This window comes from Cryptomeria japonica, chromosome 8 (assembly GCF_030272615.1).
Source record: "Cryptomeria japonica chromosome 8, Sugi_1.0, whole genome shotgun sequence".
Classification (NCBI taxonomy): Eukaryota; Viridiplantae; Streptophyta; class Pinopsida; order Cupressales; family Cupressaceae; genus Cryptomeria; species Cryptomeria japonica.
The window spans coordinates 150,161,962-150,182,076 of record NC_081412.1 but is presented as its reverse complement, the minus strand read 5'-3'; the positions used below and the strand labels follow the sequence as shown (position 1 = coordinate 150,182,076).

At 35.8% G+C, this 20,115-nt stretch overlaps 1 protein-coding gene across 1 annotated transcript in view; it reads right to left on the bottom strand.

Moving 5' to 3' along the window:
• Positions 1-20,115, bottom strand: part of LOC131031562 (uncharacterized) — a 99,497-nt gene that overhangs the window by 58,002 nt on the left and 21,380 nt on the right. The window contains exons 2-5 of the mRNA XM_057962714.2: positions 18,009-18,183; positions 7,940-8,023; positions 5,291-5,532; positions 4,703-4,949 (exon numbers count right to left, since the gene is read on the bottom strand). Coding sequence (XP_057818697.1) covers positions 4,703-4,949; positions 5,291-5,532; positions 7,940-8,023; positions 18,009-18,183 — 748 coding nt within the window. The remainder of the gene's footprint in view (positions 1-4,702; positions 4,950-5,290; positions 5,533-7,939; positions 8,024-18,008; positions 18,184-20,115) is intronic.

Genomic DNA, 20,115 nt, shown 5'->3' with positions numbered 1-20,115 from the left:
TACAAATTAAATTAAAATATAAAATAATATAATTAAATATGATTAATTAAAAATTAATTAAGTTAATGAAAAAGTCAAAAGACGTGAAAGGAAAAGTTGTGACTCCCTCAACAATGAGATATAAAAGGGAGAAGAGAACCTCATTTGAGAGGGGGTATAATTTGGAAATGAGAAGTGCAGATCTGATTATGAAAGGCTGTGTCCCTTTCAAAGGGTAGAAATAATGAAGAGTTGCACTCTTTCAAGGGGTGCTAATGGTGAAAGGGTATGTCTCTTGCCAAAGGGCATACATGATGAAGAGGTGTGACCTCTCCCTCAAATTGAGAGATATAAAGGGAAGGAATCAAAAGCATCTAATGACATCACCATTGATCAGATCAGATCAGAATTGTTATCAAGTTACAGGCAGTAACATTTGTGTTCTTGGTGGTATGCATGGGGATGTGCTTAATATGTATGCTTAGTATATGAAGCCCGATAAAGTTGTTATGCAGAATCTAGTAATAATATTGTTAAAAACTGCAATATGTATGACAGTCATACTTATTATCATATATATTCATAATACATTAGAAGTTAGTGTACTTATAGTCTAAATCATGTTATTACTGTCAGTATTTAACAAGATGGGGATGAGATGTTCCAAAGAGGGGTAGTCTAAATCCAAGTAATAGGTTAAGTGTAGAAACCCTAGATTTCCCCTATTTCTGTCTCTAACTGTTTTTCTGAAGTTTTTTTGAATTTTTGGTTTTTTTGTGATTTTTGGGTTTTTGCATGAATATGGTAAAATGCGATTTTGCTTGAAAAGAATAATAAATTCTATAAAGAATACTAAATGGCCAACATGCATAAGAAATACAAGATATATTGAAGGCGTTTCATCTATTGCTCATATAGGTTCAATACAACATCGATCTGATAGCATGCAATAAAGAATACAAGCTTTTATTGAGGTAAAAACCTGGTAAACAGCAAGCTGTAGATGATCAGAAATCTGGTACGGCTGAGATGAAGACGTGTTTCTCCTCCTGTCTGGTGATCTCCAATGCCTCCTGAAACCCCAGCGCCCCAAATGATGCAAACTGGAAACCAAAGGAAAAGGAGTTTCTTTTGATTTGAGAAGTACAGCCCAAGGACAGAAGTACGGCCTGCTGTACTGAATGGTACGGCTGACAGCAGCAATTAATGATTTGTACGGCTCCTTTGAAAACTCTCCAGATCTCCAAATATGGGCGCCTAGATGAATGGATGACCTCTGGATAAAGAACTACTCTGTAAACCCTGAATATGAATATCTTTGAAGCTCTGTGATTCCTCCTGAATGAAGAAACCTCTGCTGGCAATAAATCAAGTGTTATTTCACACCCTCTGAATTGCTTCCGATGGAGATGGCTCGTTCCCCAAGGAATTCGAACTTGAAACCCTAAAGTCTCTTGCTCAGATCAAAGTTGATTAGTTCTCAAATCAATAATCTCATAATGGCGCACTTTTCAAGGCAAAACCCTTTATTCATTGAAAAGTGCGATTTCCACAAAGATAGGGTTTTATTAAATATTTGACTTTTATTTCTTTTAATTCTTCCATAGTCCTCAGCCAAATTATTATAATAAATTATAATCAATAACTAGCCCCTTTCTGATGATGGGCGACCCCCTCAAAAAGAATCACTTAAGTTATAATTTAATATTATAACTTTATATTATAATCATTAAATAATTAATATTTAATCAATACAATTAAATATTAATATTTCTCTCGTTACTCATCCGATGACTGTTCCGTCTGAAGCTGACGAACACTGAAGTGATTTTGAACACTGCCAAGGCCATACTGCTAAAAATAGCAGGGGTCCCACGCTGACTGCCAGGAACTGCTAAAAATAGCAACTCTGCAAAAAGTCTCCGATCGAGCCCAAACGAAAGCCTACTGATCAAACTCTGCCAACTGAAGCTGAGCCAAGCTCCGAAGTGACCCTCTATCCAGTCTATCAACCTACGAGGGTCGTATGATAGGCCAATCCTGTGCTCTGAGAGATGTCACTGAGAAGGGGACATGACATTAAGTCCCAAGATAGGGTGGGGATCAGCGACCCATAAGCCTTGAGGGTATAGACCCAAGATAGGTAAGGGCTTGGATCTGTAAACTTTGAGGGAACCTATTGTAGTTGGTCTCTAAGTGCTTTGGTAACATACGTAAACCCTTCTCCCTTAAAACTGAAGTAGTAGCAGGGTCTGATATCTATATTATTAATGATATTAATCATCTAATGAGGAAAATAGATATTGTTAATGATTAATTGAAGAATATCAATCAATTTTAATATATTGAAATAAATCAAGTAGGGGACATTACATATTTGCTCCCACGGCCAAGATGAGCACCATTCGGCTTGTCCTCGCTATTTCATCGTAGTTTGGATGGAAAGTCCATCGAATGGATGTCAAGAGTTTTTCCTCAATGGTGATTTGCAAGAAGAAGTCTATATGACGTAGCCTCCAGGTTTCAAGGTTGCTGGTAAGGAACACCGAGTATGCAAACTGGTGAAAGCACTCTATGGCCTCAAACAAGCTCCTCATGCATGGTATATAAAAATTGATAAGTACTTGCTTAGTCAAGGCTTTCAAAGGAATCTTTCTGATCCCAATTCGTATGTCAAGCATACTAGTGGTGATATTCTTCTTCTTGTCATCTATGTTGATGATCTGATCATTACTAGTAGTGCAACACATTTGATCAACCAAGTCAAACCGAATTTGTGTCGGACTTTGATATGACAGATTTGGGACTTCTCCATTATTGTCTCGATGTAGAGGTTTGGCAAACAAATAGCCACATATTCATTTCTCAATCAAAGTATGCTAAGATACTAGATAAACTTTGGATGCACGATTGCAAACCTATGTCTACACCTATGGAGAAAGGGTTGAAGCTATCAACCAAATCGGATTCACCTGTGGTGGATGAAACTTCATTCAGGAAACTAGTGGGCAGCCTCATTTATCTAACCACCACTAGACCTGGTGTCAATTATGCTGTGAGCTACATTTCTCACTTCATGTCAGCCCCAAAAGCTGAACATTGGGTTGCAGCAAAGTGTATGCTGAGATATGTGAAGACCACTTCTAATTTTGGCATTTTGTACAACAAAAGCAAAGATCCTAGACTCGTTGGTTTTACAGACTCAAATTGGGTAGCTTGTGTTGATGACAGGAAGTCTACTTATGGGTATGTTTTCAATTTGGGCATAGGGGCAGTCACATGGACCAGCAAGAAGCAACAGGCAGTAGCTCTTTCCTTGACCGAAGCTGGGTATCGGGGAGTTGTTAAAGCAGCTTGTGAGGCAATATGGCTTCGAAGGATGCTTGCAAACATGCAAATGCCTCAAGCAGGACCTACTCCCTTGTTCTCTGATAATCAAGGGGTTTTAAAATTAGCCAAAAATCCAGTCTTCCATGAGCGAACCAAGCATGTGGAGCTTCATTGTCATTTCATCTGCAAGCATGTCGAAGATGGATCAGTGATCTTGCAATACATTCCAACTGAGGACTAGACTACAAATATTCTCACCAAGTCTCTCAATCCAGAAAAGTTTGTCAAATTTAAGGGGCAACTTGGTGTAGTTGATAGAATGTCCATTAAGGGAAGGTATTAGAATATACTTAGTCAGCTATTTTTAGTCATTCTATTAATGGTCATTTAGTTTATTTAGTATTTATTTATTTATTATTTTAACGCTTCTTTTATTAGAAGACGTAGTTAGCTTTTTAGCTTTAATTTGAAGCTTCAGTTAAATGGTTTGTTCTTTTTAGAACACCATCATGTAAATCTCTATATATACGTTGTATATTCATGAATAAAATCATCCAATTATTTTTTCAGTCACACAACAGATGTATGAGTTTTTGGAAAAACTGTAAAAAAGACTTATAACAAAACCGTTTCAGATCACAGTAAATGTAACATGTTTATAAAATACTTACTGTTTATGTAAACAGAGTGCAAACAATGAAAGCAGTTCAAATATATTATTGGTTCACAATTCATAACAGAGAAAGCTCACAGATAACCCTGTTCAACTTTCAGAAGTTTGATTATTGCAATTCAATAGCAAAGCTGACAATCAAGTTACTAGCAAAAAGTAGAGGGTAAAAATCATTTTGTGTGTGATAACAGAGCAACAGGATTGTCAGCCATGTTAAATACTCAACGTGATCAATTTTTTCTTTTGATGGAGAGTTTTATGTCAAACCCAGATCATTTTTGCAACCTGATTTGGGAGCACAAGTCTAGGCTGAGCGACTTTGGTGGAATAGATACCTTCTAGTCCTTGCCTCGCAATGTAATCTAGTTCAAGAATATCTAGCAACAAATTGATTCTTAAAAACAACAAACCTTTTTGAGAGATAGCAGCCCAGGTTTAGTTAAATGCACTGAAGCTGTCAATCACACTTCTTGAAATTATTTCAGAATGAAGACCATCTTATCAGCAAGGATATTAAATACTTACACGGTTACACCAAATGAACAAACTACACAAAAGATACATGAACTTTGAGGAAACTGAGGAATTACATAACAGAGAAAAGATCCGGACAGATATATGTTGCACTATTTTCTCACTTAAGAAAAATATGTCGCATGCAGCCTCCAAAATTGAAAAGAACTTGTTGCCCCAAATTGAGGAAAACTAGAAATAAAATACCAGTGATCGCCGGTTTCTTTTCCAGTGTTGAATCTGTTCCCTTTGAGTTAACAAGAGGCCCCTGTTGCGCCCTCTCAAATCTGAACGTCCTTCCGTTTCCAGAGCTCGATGTAGTTCATCATCTGTAAATGGCTCGTCTTCATTCAAAGTTGACAATGTGGTATAATCTAGTGGTTTGCATAATCCAAAATCTGATAATTTCATATGGCCATCTTTATCCAGCAACAAGTTATCTGGCTTGATATCCCTGAACAAGAATTCTTTACAGGTCAACATAATTTCTCTAACACGAATATTGAATAATGGCCAAGCACAAGTTGCACCAAAGTATCTTTTCAAATGCATTGTAATAAGTCAATAACACCACCATTGTTTTGTCTTCTAGTACATTAATTTGTTACATAATAATAGAATTTTCTATTGGATTCTACTAACCAAATATGCATGTTCAAAGATTATTCATACAGAAATTGAATTGAAGCTTCATGGTGTGAAGTCATCCTCCAGATTACATGCCAGTAACTGCAAAGAATAATTAAGTATATATGCATTATGTTCAAATTTGATATTGAAGTTCAAAAATAATACCTATGAACATAGTTGTGTTTATGTATTGAGTGAATAGCCAGGATACTCTGTGCAATATAAAAGCGTGCAACATCCTCAGCTAAAACATCCTCACGAATGAGCAGTGTCATAATGTCACCCCCAGGAAGGTATTCCATGATAAGGTACAAATATTCTGTGTCTTGAAATGAATAAAACAGCTTCACAATGTACCGGCTATCAACTTCTGCAAGTAGATTCCTCTCAGACCTTACATGTTCCACCTACAAAGCATAGGATGTCATATCCAATCATTAGTAAGTCTTAGCATTCTCACTAATTCTGGAGACTAGAGAAATGTCAGGCGTGGGAAACAAAGAGCATATGGAAATGTATATTTGTGTTAGTGTCACATACATAGCATGTAGTTTATTAGCACCAGCTAATATCTTGGTGTATGCCTCTTTCTCACTCCAATCAATCGTCAAAACTTCAGTGTGCATAGAAATCCTAAGCCTTTTTATTGATTCTCTTCTAATTAGTATCTCTTTGGGATTTGGTAAGAAAAAATTTAGCTACTGCAGAACTCATAAATTTTCCTACAAAAGATAAAAAGCTACAAGTATATTAATGTATTTAAAGTTCTTTTTTACTCTTGTCAACCAAATATTTGCAAATGAAAAATTTCGATGTAAATTATATGATATATCTAAGAATCATCTATAGGTAGTTTCCCTATTTCAAGAGACACTTCCAAGAGATGTACAGAGACAAAGAGAAACTTCTTATGAAGTCCCCTAATGTCTGAAAACAGCCCCACATGTGTCTCATAGAGAAGATGCATTTCTGATATGGAAGACAAGTACTTGGGGTCATGGTATGAGTCTCCAAGTAAATATGTTAAAATATACCAAAAATATAGGTCAAGATACCTATGAAGATAATATCTATTCCAGTATAACATGGTAAAAAACCAAGCTTCTTCTTGCAAATAGAAATTATAAAAGAGTGTTACAAAATGGAAACTAGAACCTAGACAAGGTATAAAATATTAACAAAATGCACAGTACTATGTCCTAACTCCTGATATTTTATTGGTGCATAGGAAAATAGGTTTCAGTGTTTTCTAAATAAAAGAAAATAGCACAATGGAATGGACCTAGAAAGCATAAACTCGTATTTTTACGTCTTAGAGATGAACTAGGTGTGAAATTTGAGAGATATTAATGATAACATTCAGAGAAAAAGCATAACATGTGTTCAAGGGCTCATAGGTATTGTGCAAGAAAACTTAGCAACACAAGTATCATTTTTTGTAAATAACTGCATGAACAATTTCAAGTTATTTTCAATGAACAAAATCCCTCGAATAGTGACTCACAATAACCCATATTTTGTGTGCATAATGGTCCATTCAGCAATCATTGCATCAGGTGATGCTCCCATGGGTGAAGAAGTGGGATTAAAACTAGAGAAATGAACCATGGCATAGACTTGACCATCACCAAGTGATTTGCACCTAGTAACCAGACCTTAGGAGGCAGCCATCCAAATGCAACGCCAGACAAGCAAACCTAACCGTGGAGTCTTCCATGCAATCAGGCCCACTTGTCTTGCTACCACATTTGCAAAACCTTGGTCAAGTATTGTACCTTATGAACTATTCATTATATCGTAAATTTTAACAGAAAAACCCCCACACACTTCTAAAATATGTATCTACTAATAAGATGTGCTAGAGATATAAAACCAATTATTCCCCAGATAAAGTGATGTCCAAGAAACTCAAATGTTTGAAAAAATTTGATGCTGATTCATGTGTGTAATGTGTGTAACTTCTTTAATTATGCCGTGTCTGTAGCACAATCCATCTGTAGATCCAAAAACAGATCACCTGGTATCATGGACTATAAAAGGATCCATTTCCATTTCCAATGTCAAAATAATATTCAGTACAATATACATGAACTCCACCAGACTGATTACAGAAGCACGCATAGAAACATTACAGAAATCTATGTTTCTCAGCAAATAGCCAAATACTGGGTTCTGTAACTTTTTCATGCTAGAAAATTATGCCCAGAATACTTGGTATATACACATAAGTCACTTCAGAAAATATAATTCAAACTACAAATTTTCCATGTTAGAGGCAGAGGTTCAACAGTCACTTTCATTAAAGATTCATTAATGTTGTGATTTACCCCATCTACTACTGTCATGAATATTAGATGTATATATTTATTTTCCCTTTTTCATTGCACAATGGTGGCCTATAAGTTTACTAATTAGTCCAGATAATACAGTTAACAAAATTTGTCTTTTACAGTTCTGCATCTAAAATCTGTGATTATGATATGCCCAAAGTCATTGAAAAAAATTGTGTGGTTTTACATCTTATAAGACCAGTATCCTAGAAAGGGAATTGTCAAAATATGTAACTTATGATACATTGCAGTCCTCATCTTGTAGACCTGAACCAGAGAAGCAGAAGGCACTACAGAAGTAGAAGAGTTTATGTAAGGTGCTTATCGATATAAATTATCAGAGTGAAATATTCAATTCCATAATGTTAAAATTATAGCATGTTACCCAAACTTAAAATAACGACCTGAAAACATGGATACAAAGAATGCATCTAAATTCCTCTCACATTTAGCCTCATTTATTTAAGAGAGGAACAATTAAGACCTGTCCACGACTAAGCATTTCTGACTTCTTGAGCTTTTTCATTGCATAGATTTGTCCAGTTGACTTAGCACGACAGAGCCTCACCTGCATCAAAAATGCAAGATATCTTAGCATTTAGCAAAAAGCAAGGAGATTTTTTGTTTCAGTAACTATCAATAGATGATTCAAATAAACACTGCAAATACAAAGAACAAAGAAATTTTCGCGTACTGGGTGTTCCTTCCGACCACTCATATCAATATATTAAAGTTATCCATCAAATTGAAGCGACTGACATTAACTTAGAAAATATGCTAAAGCATATAAATATTTTCACTTGTGCTTGGATAATATGGTTTGGGTTTACCCCCGCTAGTTAGTGATACATGTTTTGGTGTTTTGTTTACTGTTGTATTGCAACAAAAATGTACTTTCAAGTCACGATGAGTTAACCATGGACATTCAAGTGTTTCGCTGTTCCTTCTTCATTTACTTCTTCTTAACTCCTGCTGTTGAAAACTTATGTAGGACATACGCTCCCTCCTATTACAAAAATAAATGTCACTATCACCCCTATAATTCTAGAGCTGCTTTACTGCTTTACTTTTCTCAAAGAAAACCACCATAGAGACACTTGCTACTTATGCAAATCAAAATCAAACATGAATTCATATTACTAAACAAATATAATGTTTTTTTCTAACCATGTGCTTTCATTTTCTATTACTAGGTTATTGATACATGGGTATATACTATAAAGTTATAAACCAACACTGTCACTTAGTTGATATCACTAACCATTGAATTACATACAGCATGTCTCTAATGTCAACGCTAAACTAACCTTGAGAAGAGCCTTTAGTGATAAATCTCATGTCATAGCCTTCTGATTTTCACATTTCAGTACACATATAATAAAAGGCGTCATGGACGCCACCGGAATTCACTAACACACAATTTGATTATGCATTGACAGTAAGTTTAATTTGGATGACCTCAGAAGTGAGGCACATATGCACCCAAGACTTCAATTTTAATTATTAATCAGCTACCTTTTCTCTCATGAAATGGTATTGAATTTTTGTTTACCTTGAAGGCATCAAAGAGTAATGAGTGTTAAGAGTAGGTGTGGTACAACTAGCAAATCCTTGTAATAATTCATTATTTTAATAAGTTGTAAACCATCCCTAGAGAAATCCATGAGATTTCCTTGGATAAAACGTGCCACTTGAAGTTGTATTATGATGTATATAAGAGAGCATTTAAGTTTGAGTTAAACGTAGATTAGGAGGAGCATCCTTGACCAGCTTTAGACCAACTATTTATTGCTGTGCATGAAAGTTGTAAGAACAATTAGTGCTCTAACATGAAGTGCCTGGATTGACCCATTCAACCCCCTTGCTTGTAGGAGTCAATATTCAACATTGGGAGTTACATTCTATGTAGTCAGGTGTTACACTTGAGATGGGGCATACGAATCCAAGGTGGACTAGTTTGATCATGACTTGGCTCATGATTTTGGGCCTATGCTCTTGAGAAACCATGTGGTTTCCTTAATCTCCTTGGTCTATATAGTGGATGTTTGGGATAAAGATAACATATAGATTTTATTGCAGATACATGTTGTCAGACTGAAACCACAAATCATAGTTGACGATCTACTTTGATAACACTCCTCCTATTTTCTATGGTAACATTACTTATTTCTAATATAAGCAGTTTGCTAATGCTGTTGGGTTTTTTCCCCAAAGGAATAAACCTTGTGGCGTGCATTGTCATGCTACTGAAATTTGTATAAATTCTGAAACTTATTTGCATTGCTTCTCTCTTTATAGTTATCTAGTTTCCTATCATTTGTTATCAAAGCTTAAATAGATTGTTTAGATCCGTGGGAGTATAGGGCAATTTTTGGCCCCATTGAATTAATTGTTGTTTGAGTGGATCTTTGTTGCAAGGTGTGAACCCTTGGTCTCCTTGTGCTGTGTAGCACAGTGCTCAGGTTTTCGACATGGCTTAACCGCCTCCCGTGGATTCATTAAATCTTGCGGTTGTATCAAGCATTAACAAGTCGATCTTTTGGAGCAACAGCAACCGTGTTTCTAACAAGTGGTATCAGAGCCTAGGTAACGGGTTCAAACCCCTCGCTCGTGCCAGGGGGATTGTTGCAAGGTGTGAACCCTTGGTCTCCTTGTGTTGTGCAACGCAGTGCTCTGGTTTGCAACATGGCTTAACCGCCTCCTGTGGATTCATTAAATCTCGTGATTGAATTGGGCATTAAAAGGTCGATCTTTTGGTGCAACGACAACCATGTTTCTAACAAGCTCTACATGGTTGGATATTGGTTTCATCTATGAACAACGGATAGCACATCTAAGAATGGAGAAAGGGAGAGAGAGAGAAGTTCAACAACATTAACTTTGAACTTCGGAAGCTCAAGATGGAGGACCAATTGGTGGATGGACATCAATGGCTTGTTGTGGCCAATAAGAAGCCCACAACAATGGACAACAAAGATTAGGAAAAGCTAGATAAAAAGAATAGATTTACCATCCATCCATGCCTTTACCAGAGAGTTACAGTGACAAGATTTCAGCTATGGAAGAAACCTATGATCCATAGAAATTCACTAGAGAATAGTTTTTTGGGACTTTGACTGCATTTGAGATGAGAAAGTTTGGTAGAGACAAAGCAAAATCAGAAACAACCTTTAAAGCATCAAAAGCTACAGATGAAGATTTGGATGATGAGGAGAGTCTAGATGAAATGGAAGCAAACTTTGTGAGAAAGCAGAAGAGAGGAACTGGCAAGTGTAAAGGCATGTTACCTCTTAAATGTTTTCAATGTGGAAAGATTGGTGATTATGCATCTAGATGTTCGAAAAGAAGATCAAAACAGAAGTATAAGGAAAATAAAGGAAAGTTCAAAAAAAAAAGCCTACTATGTTAGAGATAATGTTGGTATTTCAGATGATGAGTCGGATTATGAGGATGGTGATTTCTTATTCATGGTAGAGAACAATGGACCTAAATCTAATAATTCTAAGATTGTTGAGACTGTTGCTTCAGCATTGCATGTTAGGAGAGATAGAAATGAATGGTTGATTGATAGTGGATGTTCAAATCATCTGATTGGTGACAAAAGTAAGTTTGTAAAGATTGAAAAATATGATGGTGGTTCTGTTAGGTTTGGAGATGATCAAATTGCTCAAATTGTTGGAATTGGTTCTATTACTTTTGATGGAAAGCATAACACTGACAATATTTACTATGTGAAAGGATTGCATCATAATCTCTTGAGTGTTGGACAGATGTGCGAAAATGGTTACAATGTTGTCTTTCAAAATGGTGGATATGACATCTGGAAGAAATCCGGAACTGTTATTGCTATGGGGAAGAAGACAGGAGGAAACATGTATCAATTGGAAGCTACTACAGGACATTGCTTATTATCACAGATCAATGAGAGTTGGCTATGGCACCGAAGGATGTGTCATATCAATTTTGACAATTTGGTGAAGATCAGTATGATAAAAGTTGTGAGAGATTTACCAAGAATGACTAAACCAAATAATAGTATTTGCAAAGAGTGTCAAGTGGGAAAGCAGACAAAAGGAACATTCAGAGGAAAGGAATAATCATCTACCAAATTGTTGGATTTGATACACATAGACCTATGTGGTCCAACCAGAACAAGGAGTTTGCAAGGTGAGAGATATTTCATGCTCTAAATTGATGATAATTCTAGAATAACTTGGGTTGCATTTCTAACAGAAAAGTCAAAAGCATTAGAAAAATTCAAGATATTTAAAGCTAGAGTTGAGAATGAAGTTGATAGAAGGATTAAGTGTCTAAGATCTGACATAGGAGGAGAATTTGTTTCTGATGAATTTGATACTTTTTGTGAGAAATATGGAATTAGAAGACATTTATCAGCTCCTAGGACACCTCAGCAGAATGGCGTAATTGAAAGGATGAACAAGACTATTCAAGAGGCGGCAAGAACTATGATCAAAGAAATAAATCTACTGGAAATTTACTGGAGAGAAGCTATACACACAGTTGTGTATACCCTTAACAGAGTTCTATTCAGGAAGAAGATTGGAAAGACATCATATGAGTTATGGTACGGAAGGATCCCATTTGTGAAGTATTTCAAAGTTTTTGGAAGCACGTGCTATATCCGGAGAGATGAAGGAAATCTTGGAAAGTTTGATAGCAGACTAGATGAAGGCGTATTTCTTGGTTATTCTACAAAGAGCAAAGCTTACAAATGTTATAACAAAAGGTTGAATAAAATTGTTGAAAGTGCAAATGTGAAGGTTGATGAGAACATTTCAAAAGAAATGGGCATTCAAGCAGGGTATGAATCTGATGAAGAAGAAGAGAAGAACAAAGATGAAGACAAGCAGAAAGAAACTCAAGTTGCTCCGGCAACTATATCAAAAACCCCGAGGTATGTGCAGAAAAATCAATTTGAGAATCAAATTATAGGAGATAAAAATAGAGGAGTCATTAAAAGAAGCAAAGCTGCTAAAGAGCAAGTTCTTTTGTGTTTACTTTCTGAGTCTAAACCTAAGACGATTGAAGAAGCCTGCAAAGATCATGATTGGATGAAAGCAATGAAGGAAGAGCCGGATCAGATTGAGAAAAATGAAACTTGGGAATTAGTAACTAGATCGGCAGATAAAAATGTTATTGGAACAAAGCTGGTGTTACGGAATAAGCTAGATGAAGATGGTCAAGTTGTAAGAAACAAAGCAAGATTGGTATGCAAAGGTTACACACAGGTTGAAGGAATTGATTTTAAAGAGACTTATGATCCTGTTGCTAGAATGGAGGCTATTAGGATGTTTTTGGCTTTTGTAGCATATAAGGATTTCAAAGTCTATCAGATGGATGTGAAGTCAGCATTTCTGAATGGAGTGTTGAAAGAAGAAGTCTACATCGAACAACCAGAAGGATTCAAGTTATCAGATGATCCGAATGTTGTTTGCAAATTGAAGAAGGCGTTGTATGGATTGAAGCAAGCACCTAGAGCTTGGTATGGAAGGTTGGATAAATATCTACTGAATCAAGGTTTTCAAAAAGAGTCACTGACAGCAATCTTTACTTCAAAGTTGAATCAAGTAAAATCTTAATTGTTGTTGTATATGTAGATGACATAATTTTTTGAGGCAATGATGACTTGTGCAAGACATTTGCTAGTGAAATGCAGAAGGAATTTGAAATGTCTATGATTGGTGAGTTAAATTTCTTTCTTGGATTGCAAGTGAATCAGAACAGTAAAGGCACTATCATTTCTCAATCAAAATATGTTAGAGAGTTGTTGAAGAAGTTTGGATTGGAGAATTCCAAACCGGTATGTACTCCTATGACTACAGGATGCAAGTTGACTAATGATGATAAATCTTCTAAGACTGATGCAAGCAAGTGCAAATCAGTGATTGGAAGATTGTTATATCTAACTGCTACAAGACCATATATCATGTATGTTGTTTGTCTTGTGGCCAGATTTCAGCAAGAATCGAAAGAGTCACATGTTGCAGTGAAGAGGATATTCAAATACTTAAAAGGAACAAGAGATTTTGGACTATGGTATCCCAAAGGATCATACTTTACTCTGAAAGCTTATACTGATGCAGATTGGGCAAGAAGTGTTGATGACAGGAAGAGTACAAGTGGTGGAGTATTTTTCCTTGGATCTCGATTAGTTGCATGGTTAAGTAAAAAGCAGGATTTTGTATCTCTATCAACCGCAAAAGATGAGTACATTGCAGCTACTTCATGTTGCACTCAGGTACTTTGGATCAAAAAAACATTGAAAGATATCGGTGTATTCTTTCATGAACCTATCTCAATCATGTGCGATAATACAAGTGCAATCAATATTTCTAAGAACTCGATTTGCATTCCAAAACAAAGCATATTTCTATTCAATATCATTTCTTAAGAAAAAAATTATTGGACAGTGAAGTAAAACTTGAATATGTTCCTACCAAAAGGCAAGTTGCAAATATCTTTACGAAGGCATTGTGCAAAGATACTTTTGAGTATCTCCAACAGATGTTGAGGGTTATGCCCCTTCCTAGTTTGAACTAAGTGTATTTGGTAATGCATTGGTGCAAGATATTTCATGCATATTTCAGTCTAGGCTAATGTTTGGGGCTTCATCTTAGGGGGAGCAATGTAATTTTTGAGTTGAATTGTTGTTCACCTTTGTCTTTGATGTCAAAGGGGGAGAGTTTTTGGGAAGTATTGTTGTGCAAGCTGTTGGAGAAATTGTTTGTCATTGATGACGAGTTACCATCAATGACAAAGGGGGAGATTGTTGCAAATGTGAAGTTGATTGATGTATCAGTATGGTTGTCATTGATGTCAACGTACTGATTTTGTGTTTTAGTGTTTGGTTTTGCTCTAGATGTTCTAATTTGTTGCAGATATATTCATGATGTGTTGGTATGCTGTTGGAAATTGTCTTGAGGTTCTATTCTCATGTTTTGGTGGTCTGGAAGTTGTGCTCCAGAAGTCTATGCAATGATGATAATGATTGTCTGGCAGAGTTTGCAGAGCTCTGCATTGCTCCACATTTTCAGTTCTCCTAGTGCATCTTTGGATTTATGCTATTCATGCATGTATCTTTGTTATTCTGACTTGGCATGTGTTGATGTGCTCCGAAATTGTGTTTTTGGCCATGTTCTTTCCTAGTCCGAATAAGCCCGGATGCTCTATTCTTTGGTCCGATGATTGCGGCTTTTGGATAACGTGTTGTTGCATTGTGGTGTGGTCCGCTTCTCATTCCTTTCCACTGCGGGAATGCTTAGTGAAGACCTATTTTGAATTATGCTTTATTATCTCCTTAGCCGACTTGAAAAATCTATCTTGGAGATCAGTATATATAAAGAATGATTGTAATGAAATATCATAAGGGAAGGATTCGTAAAAGGAAGTTGATTGTAAAAGGAAGAACTATCTTTGGTGATGCGTAGTGGTTGATCGGTATGATTGTTAACTGATGTTGTTTGGTACCGGTGGCAGTGAGCCTAAGGTTTCTTTTGGCATTGCAACAGTTTGGCAGTTGTGCCTTTGTAGTGGATTCTTTCTTTTTTCCTCCAGGCAATGAGCCCTCCTTTTTTTTTTGGCAGTTTTAGCCGAGCAGTGAGCCCACCTGCAGTGAGCATTTCTGGTAGTGAGCCATCTTGTAAAAATCACCTTAACTAGTGTCACTCCAACAGGTGTTTTCATATTGAGAACTAAGATTCTCTGTGGCTTTTCTCTTCTTGGGTTTTCCATGTCATATCTGGTGTTTCATGTGCGTGTTCTTTCATGGTTTTATCTGTTCATAGTTAGGTGTTCTGAGTTTAATCTATACTGGATCTGTTTTTGTGAAAAAGAAATACATTTTTAATATACAATTGATTCACAACCCCCCTCTCAGTTGTCCGGAATATTCAAAAGATGTCTTCTCCAATATAGCACAATTTCTAATCCCAATGGTAGGCTTGTAACAGGATATCAGATTTTGCTTGTGATTGGGAAGTGAGATTATAAAATATTTATTTTCTGTGAATGGAGCTGGTGGATGGTATCTAAAGGAATTTGCTTTGCAACTTTCACAGTTTTCTTATGAATGCTATATACTTACAGTAGGGTTTCTCAAAACTAAATCTTGGATTAACAGATTGCAGATTTCTCTAGGCATAGCATGCTTCCAAAGGTAGGTGACAACCTGCATAAGAGGCATTTCTGTAATATTATAAGCAAGAACAATGATCCACCCTTGTCTCTTAAATATCAGGCAGATGTTTTTTTGAGTTCCAGAAATTTGAATAAAGTGTATTTGGGTAGATGGAATCAAATGCCTACATTCAGACCTCCATTTTTGCACACATTATTTTGATGATATTATTTTTATTTCCTGATATAAAAAGCCATTTCTGACCAATTGCAAAATCCAAATGCCAAGGATGATGGACTGTGGCTATGTTCTTTGTCTTCACAATTCACTTTGATAGTGGATCAGAAAATAGAACCCTCTTGCAAAAGTATCATCTCCTTCCAAAAGACAAGTCTCGTGAATGTTTTTTTTTTTTTCAAATATATTATTTTGATGAAAATGCAACAATCTTGCATGAACTCACTAAAACATGTTGCCTTTCAACTCCTATCCTCCACATATGCATGCATTTCCTTCATTAAAAATATATATCAGACCCTTTTGAAAGGAGCGAGTCATTTTATCATTGCTTTTATGAATGTGCTCCTTTAACTTTCCCTTGTACTTGATATAGATGACTCTTGCCAAAGAAACCAACAATTTTTCAGAACTTGTCAAGAAAGACTTAATCAAACTTGATCATGGATCCCATCTCTGGTACAACTGGGCTCCTCTTTGATCAGATCCAAAGCAAATCAACATGTTAATTTCGAATGAGTCTTACTACATGATCTCTAATAACAACTTACTGACTACAAATCAGTGAACTAACCTCTAGTACTGAAGACAGTAATTTCCTTTTAACCTGCCCACTATATAGTGATATTAGGAACAAGTACACATTTTTGCAATCATAACCTAGTAAATGAAATCTCAAAAAAAGACTTTCCAACAAAAGTGGGAAATTTAATTTAAGACTGCAACTCCATTGAAACAACCCTCTAAACAAATAACACTTTGAAAGGTGTTCCAGACCATTTTGGCCTTAAAGACATTGAAAGTCATCTCATCTTTATCTTATCATATGCCACGTTATGAAGACCAAGACAGAATATTTGATCAACTTATAATCAAATAATTGTAAAACATTTTTGCAAGCTAAATTAGTTTTGTTCCTTGAATGTGAAGAGATCATAATATTGTTATTCTCAGGAATAAAACTATGTACTAGCATCCTGCTCAAGAGCGAGGCGGGTTGAAGTTTAAGAGATTAATTAGTAATTTTGGAATTGATTAATTTTGAGAGAATAGAAACTTCCAAAACCCTTTGATATTACTCTAGTAGCATTCTCAAGGTTTCATTTCATGATGCTTAGATTATACTTTTGCATATGTCTATTGAGTGTACTACAGTTAATTGATATGGCATGTCTCAATGAATCTACGAGCTTTGCGCAAAAATGATATATAAAATTTGTTTATGTAACTGATAAGACATGATAATGAAAACATGTAAATGTGGATCTGACTTTCTGCATGAATATTGACATTATGAGTCATAGTACTCAAATGTCAAGCTTAGGTATCAATTTTGATAGCATTCCCAAAGAAAATGTTATTCTAGTATAAGCCTTGACTAGTTTCTATGTTAAGAAATCTCTTGTTGGATGAATGTCCACTATGATTATGTGAAACCTAAAGTCTAGTTTTACAAGTGAGGTTCACATGTCCCGGTCTAATATTATTGATCAAGTAAGAAGAGAAGCCTTAGTGAAAGGGTGACATATTGAAAGAGACCCAAACTCTTCTGAGAAGAGCCGTACTTACTTCATCTATTAGCTAGCTTGTTCATAAATGTGGTTGGTGTTTCCCCAATGGTTGGCTTTCTGTAGTAATCTTCCTTCCAATAGTTGATGTTTCCTAGTAGTTGTTGTATCCACCAGGGCCTTGTTATAATAATAAATCCTTCCTTGGTTGCATTGTCCCAAATATCTGTTCCCAGAAAGAAATCTGGATTCAGGCTGAGATCAGCAAGTCAGTCTCATTTGGCTCATGGTTTCCTCACAGGACTTGTGGATCATTAGAGAAGGAAGTCCACAATAGGAATTAAGTTTGGCGTTCTATCAACACTATAACTATGTTGAATGCAAATTTTACAAAATACGTCCTGAACTTTAAACAGGTTTCATGCAGGCATATGCTATAATTATTTCTTGATTGTTGTGTAATCTCCAGCTCATCAGAGTGAATCTTTCAAATATGTAAAAAGATGTTTCTTCTTAACATATCCAGTTATTTATAGTGTGGTGAGCTATATCTCTTAAATAATATGTTACTGCAGCCTTTCAACAAATATCCGAGATTCCGAGTACATATAGAACAAACAAACACAAAAAAAGAAGAGATGTCAAACAACATCATGACTTCATAAACTTACCTCTCCGAATGCTCCTCTGCCAATTATAGTTAGTGGCTCAAAGTCATCAACACCTACTTTATGTCTTTGCAGTCGCATGTATTCAGTTTCTTTACGTTCCAGGTTCTTTAACATTTCTACTTGTTCTTCTTCCGAAACTTGTGCTTCTTGTAATCTGCGCTCCAATGCCCTACGCCTGAAATCATCACAAGCATCACACAAAATTGTGGCAAAAAAAAGAATTATTGCATAAAACAGTGCATACCTTAAGCATAGTGCAAACTTATTGTCCTATAAAAAAAATGGGCAAATGTTAGCTGTTAACAAGGATTTTTGTGTTCATGTTATGTTGTTTTCTTTATAATATCAATATTTTTACATAATATTATCATATAGTTTATCCTCTACCAAAGTTTGACAAACAAAAGTGAAAAAAAAAAAGCCAAATAAGCCTTTAGCATAGAATCTCAGGCAAAAAGAAATAATCTCAATAACCATTAGAAAATGTCAACCTTTAAATAGATCACCAACATATTTCTATTCAATATACCAACAAAAATTTAATCAGATTGAAGTATGACTCTTTTCTTAATTTGACAAGTAACATAACTATAACTTTAAATTGGACTATTATGCGTCAAACATACAGATTCTTAGAAGTTAGAAAGATGCATCTTTTTTTGTTCCGAAGTGATAATTGTAATTCACATGATCTAACAGTGGTTTATGTTCAATCATAACTTTGTATCCTCTCGATTATCAAAGAATTGCTAAATTCTTAGCTACAAAGGTACTTGAAATTGTTAGATGCATTTCTGTGCAACAATAGATGCCATCTCATACAATCTCATGTTTGGGCCTAAATTTTACAAAGCCACATTCTGTAACAGCCTGTTCCCTTTTTGCTGCTATAGATCTCCATTTTACTCTCTTGCCAACTTTTGATCTCACTAACACATTAATCATTAGAATACTAAGCATTTGTCATTTACAATTTGCATATTCAATTGAGGTTGTTGGAATCGCACAGAAACTACTACTGATCAACAAAGCTTAATAAGATTAAAATAGCAATGGCCCCACAACCACAATTTTGATGTAACATAAGACAATCAACATTAGGGCAAATCATCTTGACCATGACTAGACACAGTTAATCAACATTTGAAATCTTTGACAAATAGCCCTAATTATCTATACATTATTTTGGTCATTTAGGTCTTGTATATTACAAGATATACATGATAATCAAAGTTCATTGCATCCTCGCCCTTGAGACCTTCAAGGGCTTCATAAGCACTATGCAACAACTGTTTTTAGTTGTAATCTTTGAAATCGCTGATTTGAAAAGAACAAAGTTCTCCTATGAATATTCAAGTTCCTTACCAAGAAATGAGGATTACATGAACAATGGACAAAATCCTATGAGGAGGGTGATGAGGTTTCTCTTCCCAAAGGCTGACATTGCTACCTTAAATTGAGGCATTCCATTAACTCCAATCTCCACTGGGTATGCGCCAAAAATAGTGGCTTGCAAAGTAATAGAAATTAGGCAGAAATGTTGAATGGTGATGCAAGTGGTGCCACAACTGCCTTGGTAATATCAAGTGAAGTCGAGGATTTAGGGCTTGAACCACAAGCTTCGTTGGTTGTTGCTTTAAGATCAAGTGCACCCCTTTGGAGGGCATGAATGCACCAAACACTAGGTGGGTGCGAGATAGAAGGGTTCTCACTAGAAGGAATTAGACCAAAGACCCCACACTCATAAACAAGAGACAAGCCATCAATCCACCTAGGCATGCAAAATATAAGCCTGTGACACCAGTTACCAAACCCAATGAAAAGATATTTGTGCCTATGGGTTGCTAGCTCTAAGAAGCCCCGGCCCCCAACAATTTGGAAACCTACACACAATTTTAACAAAATTATATAGGAATCTCAAGAAAAGGCTGACTTCCTCTAAAATGCATAATAGAAGCTAAGAAAATGGCTTATCTAAACATGATTGAGAAAAGGGATAGAAGGTGGATAAGGGTTAGAAACAAGAGCAAGGGAAATAAAAGGAGACAATGCACCAAAAGATTAGTGACTAATCAGCTTCTTCAACATTCAATCAACTCTTAATCAT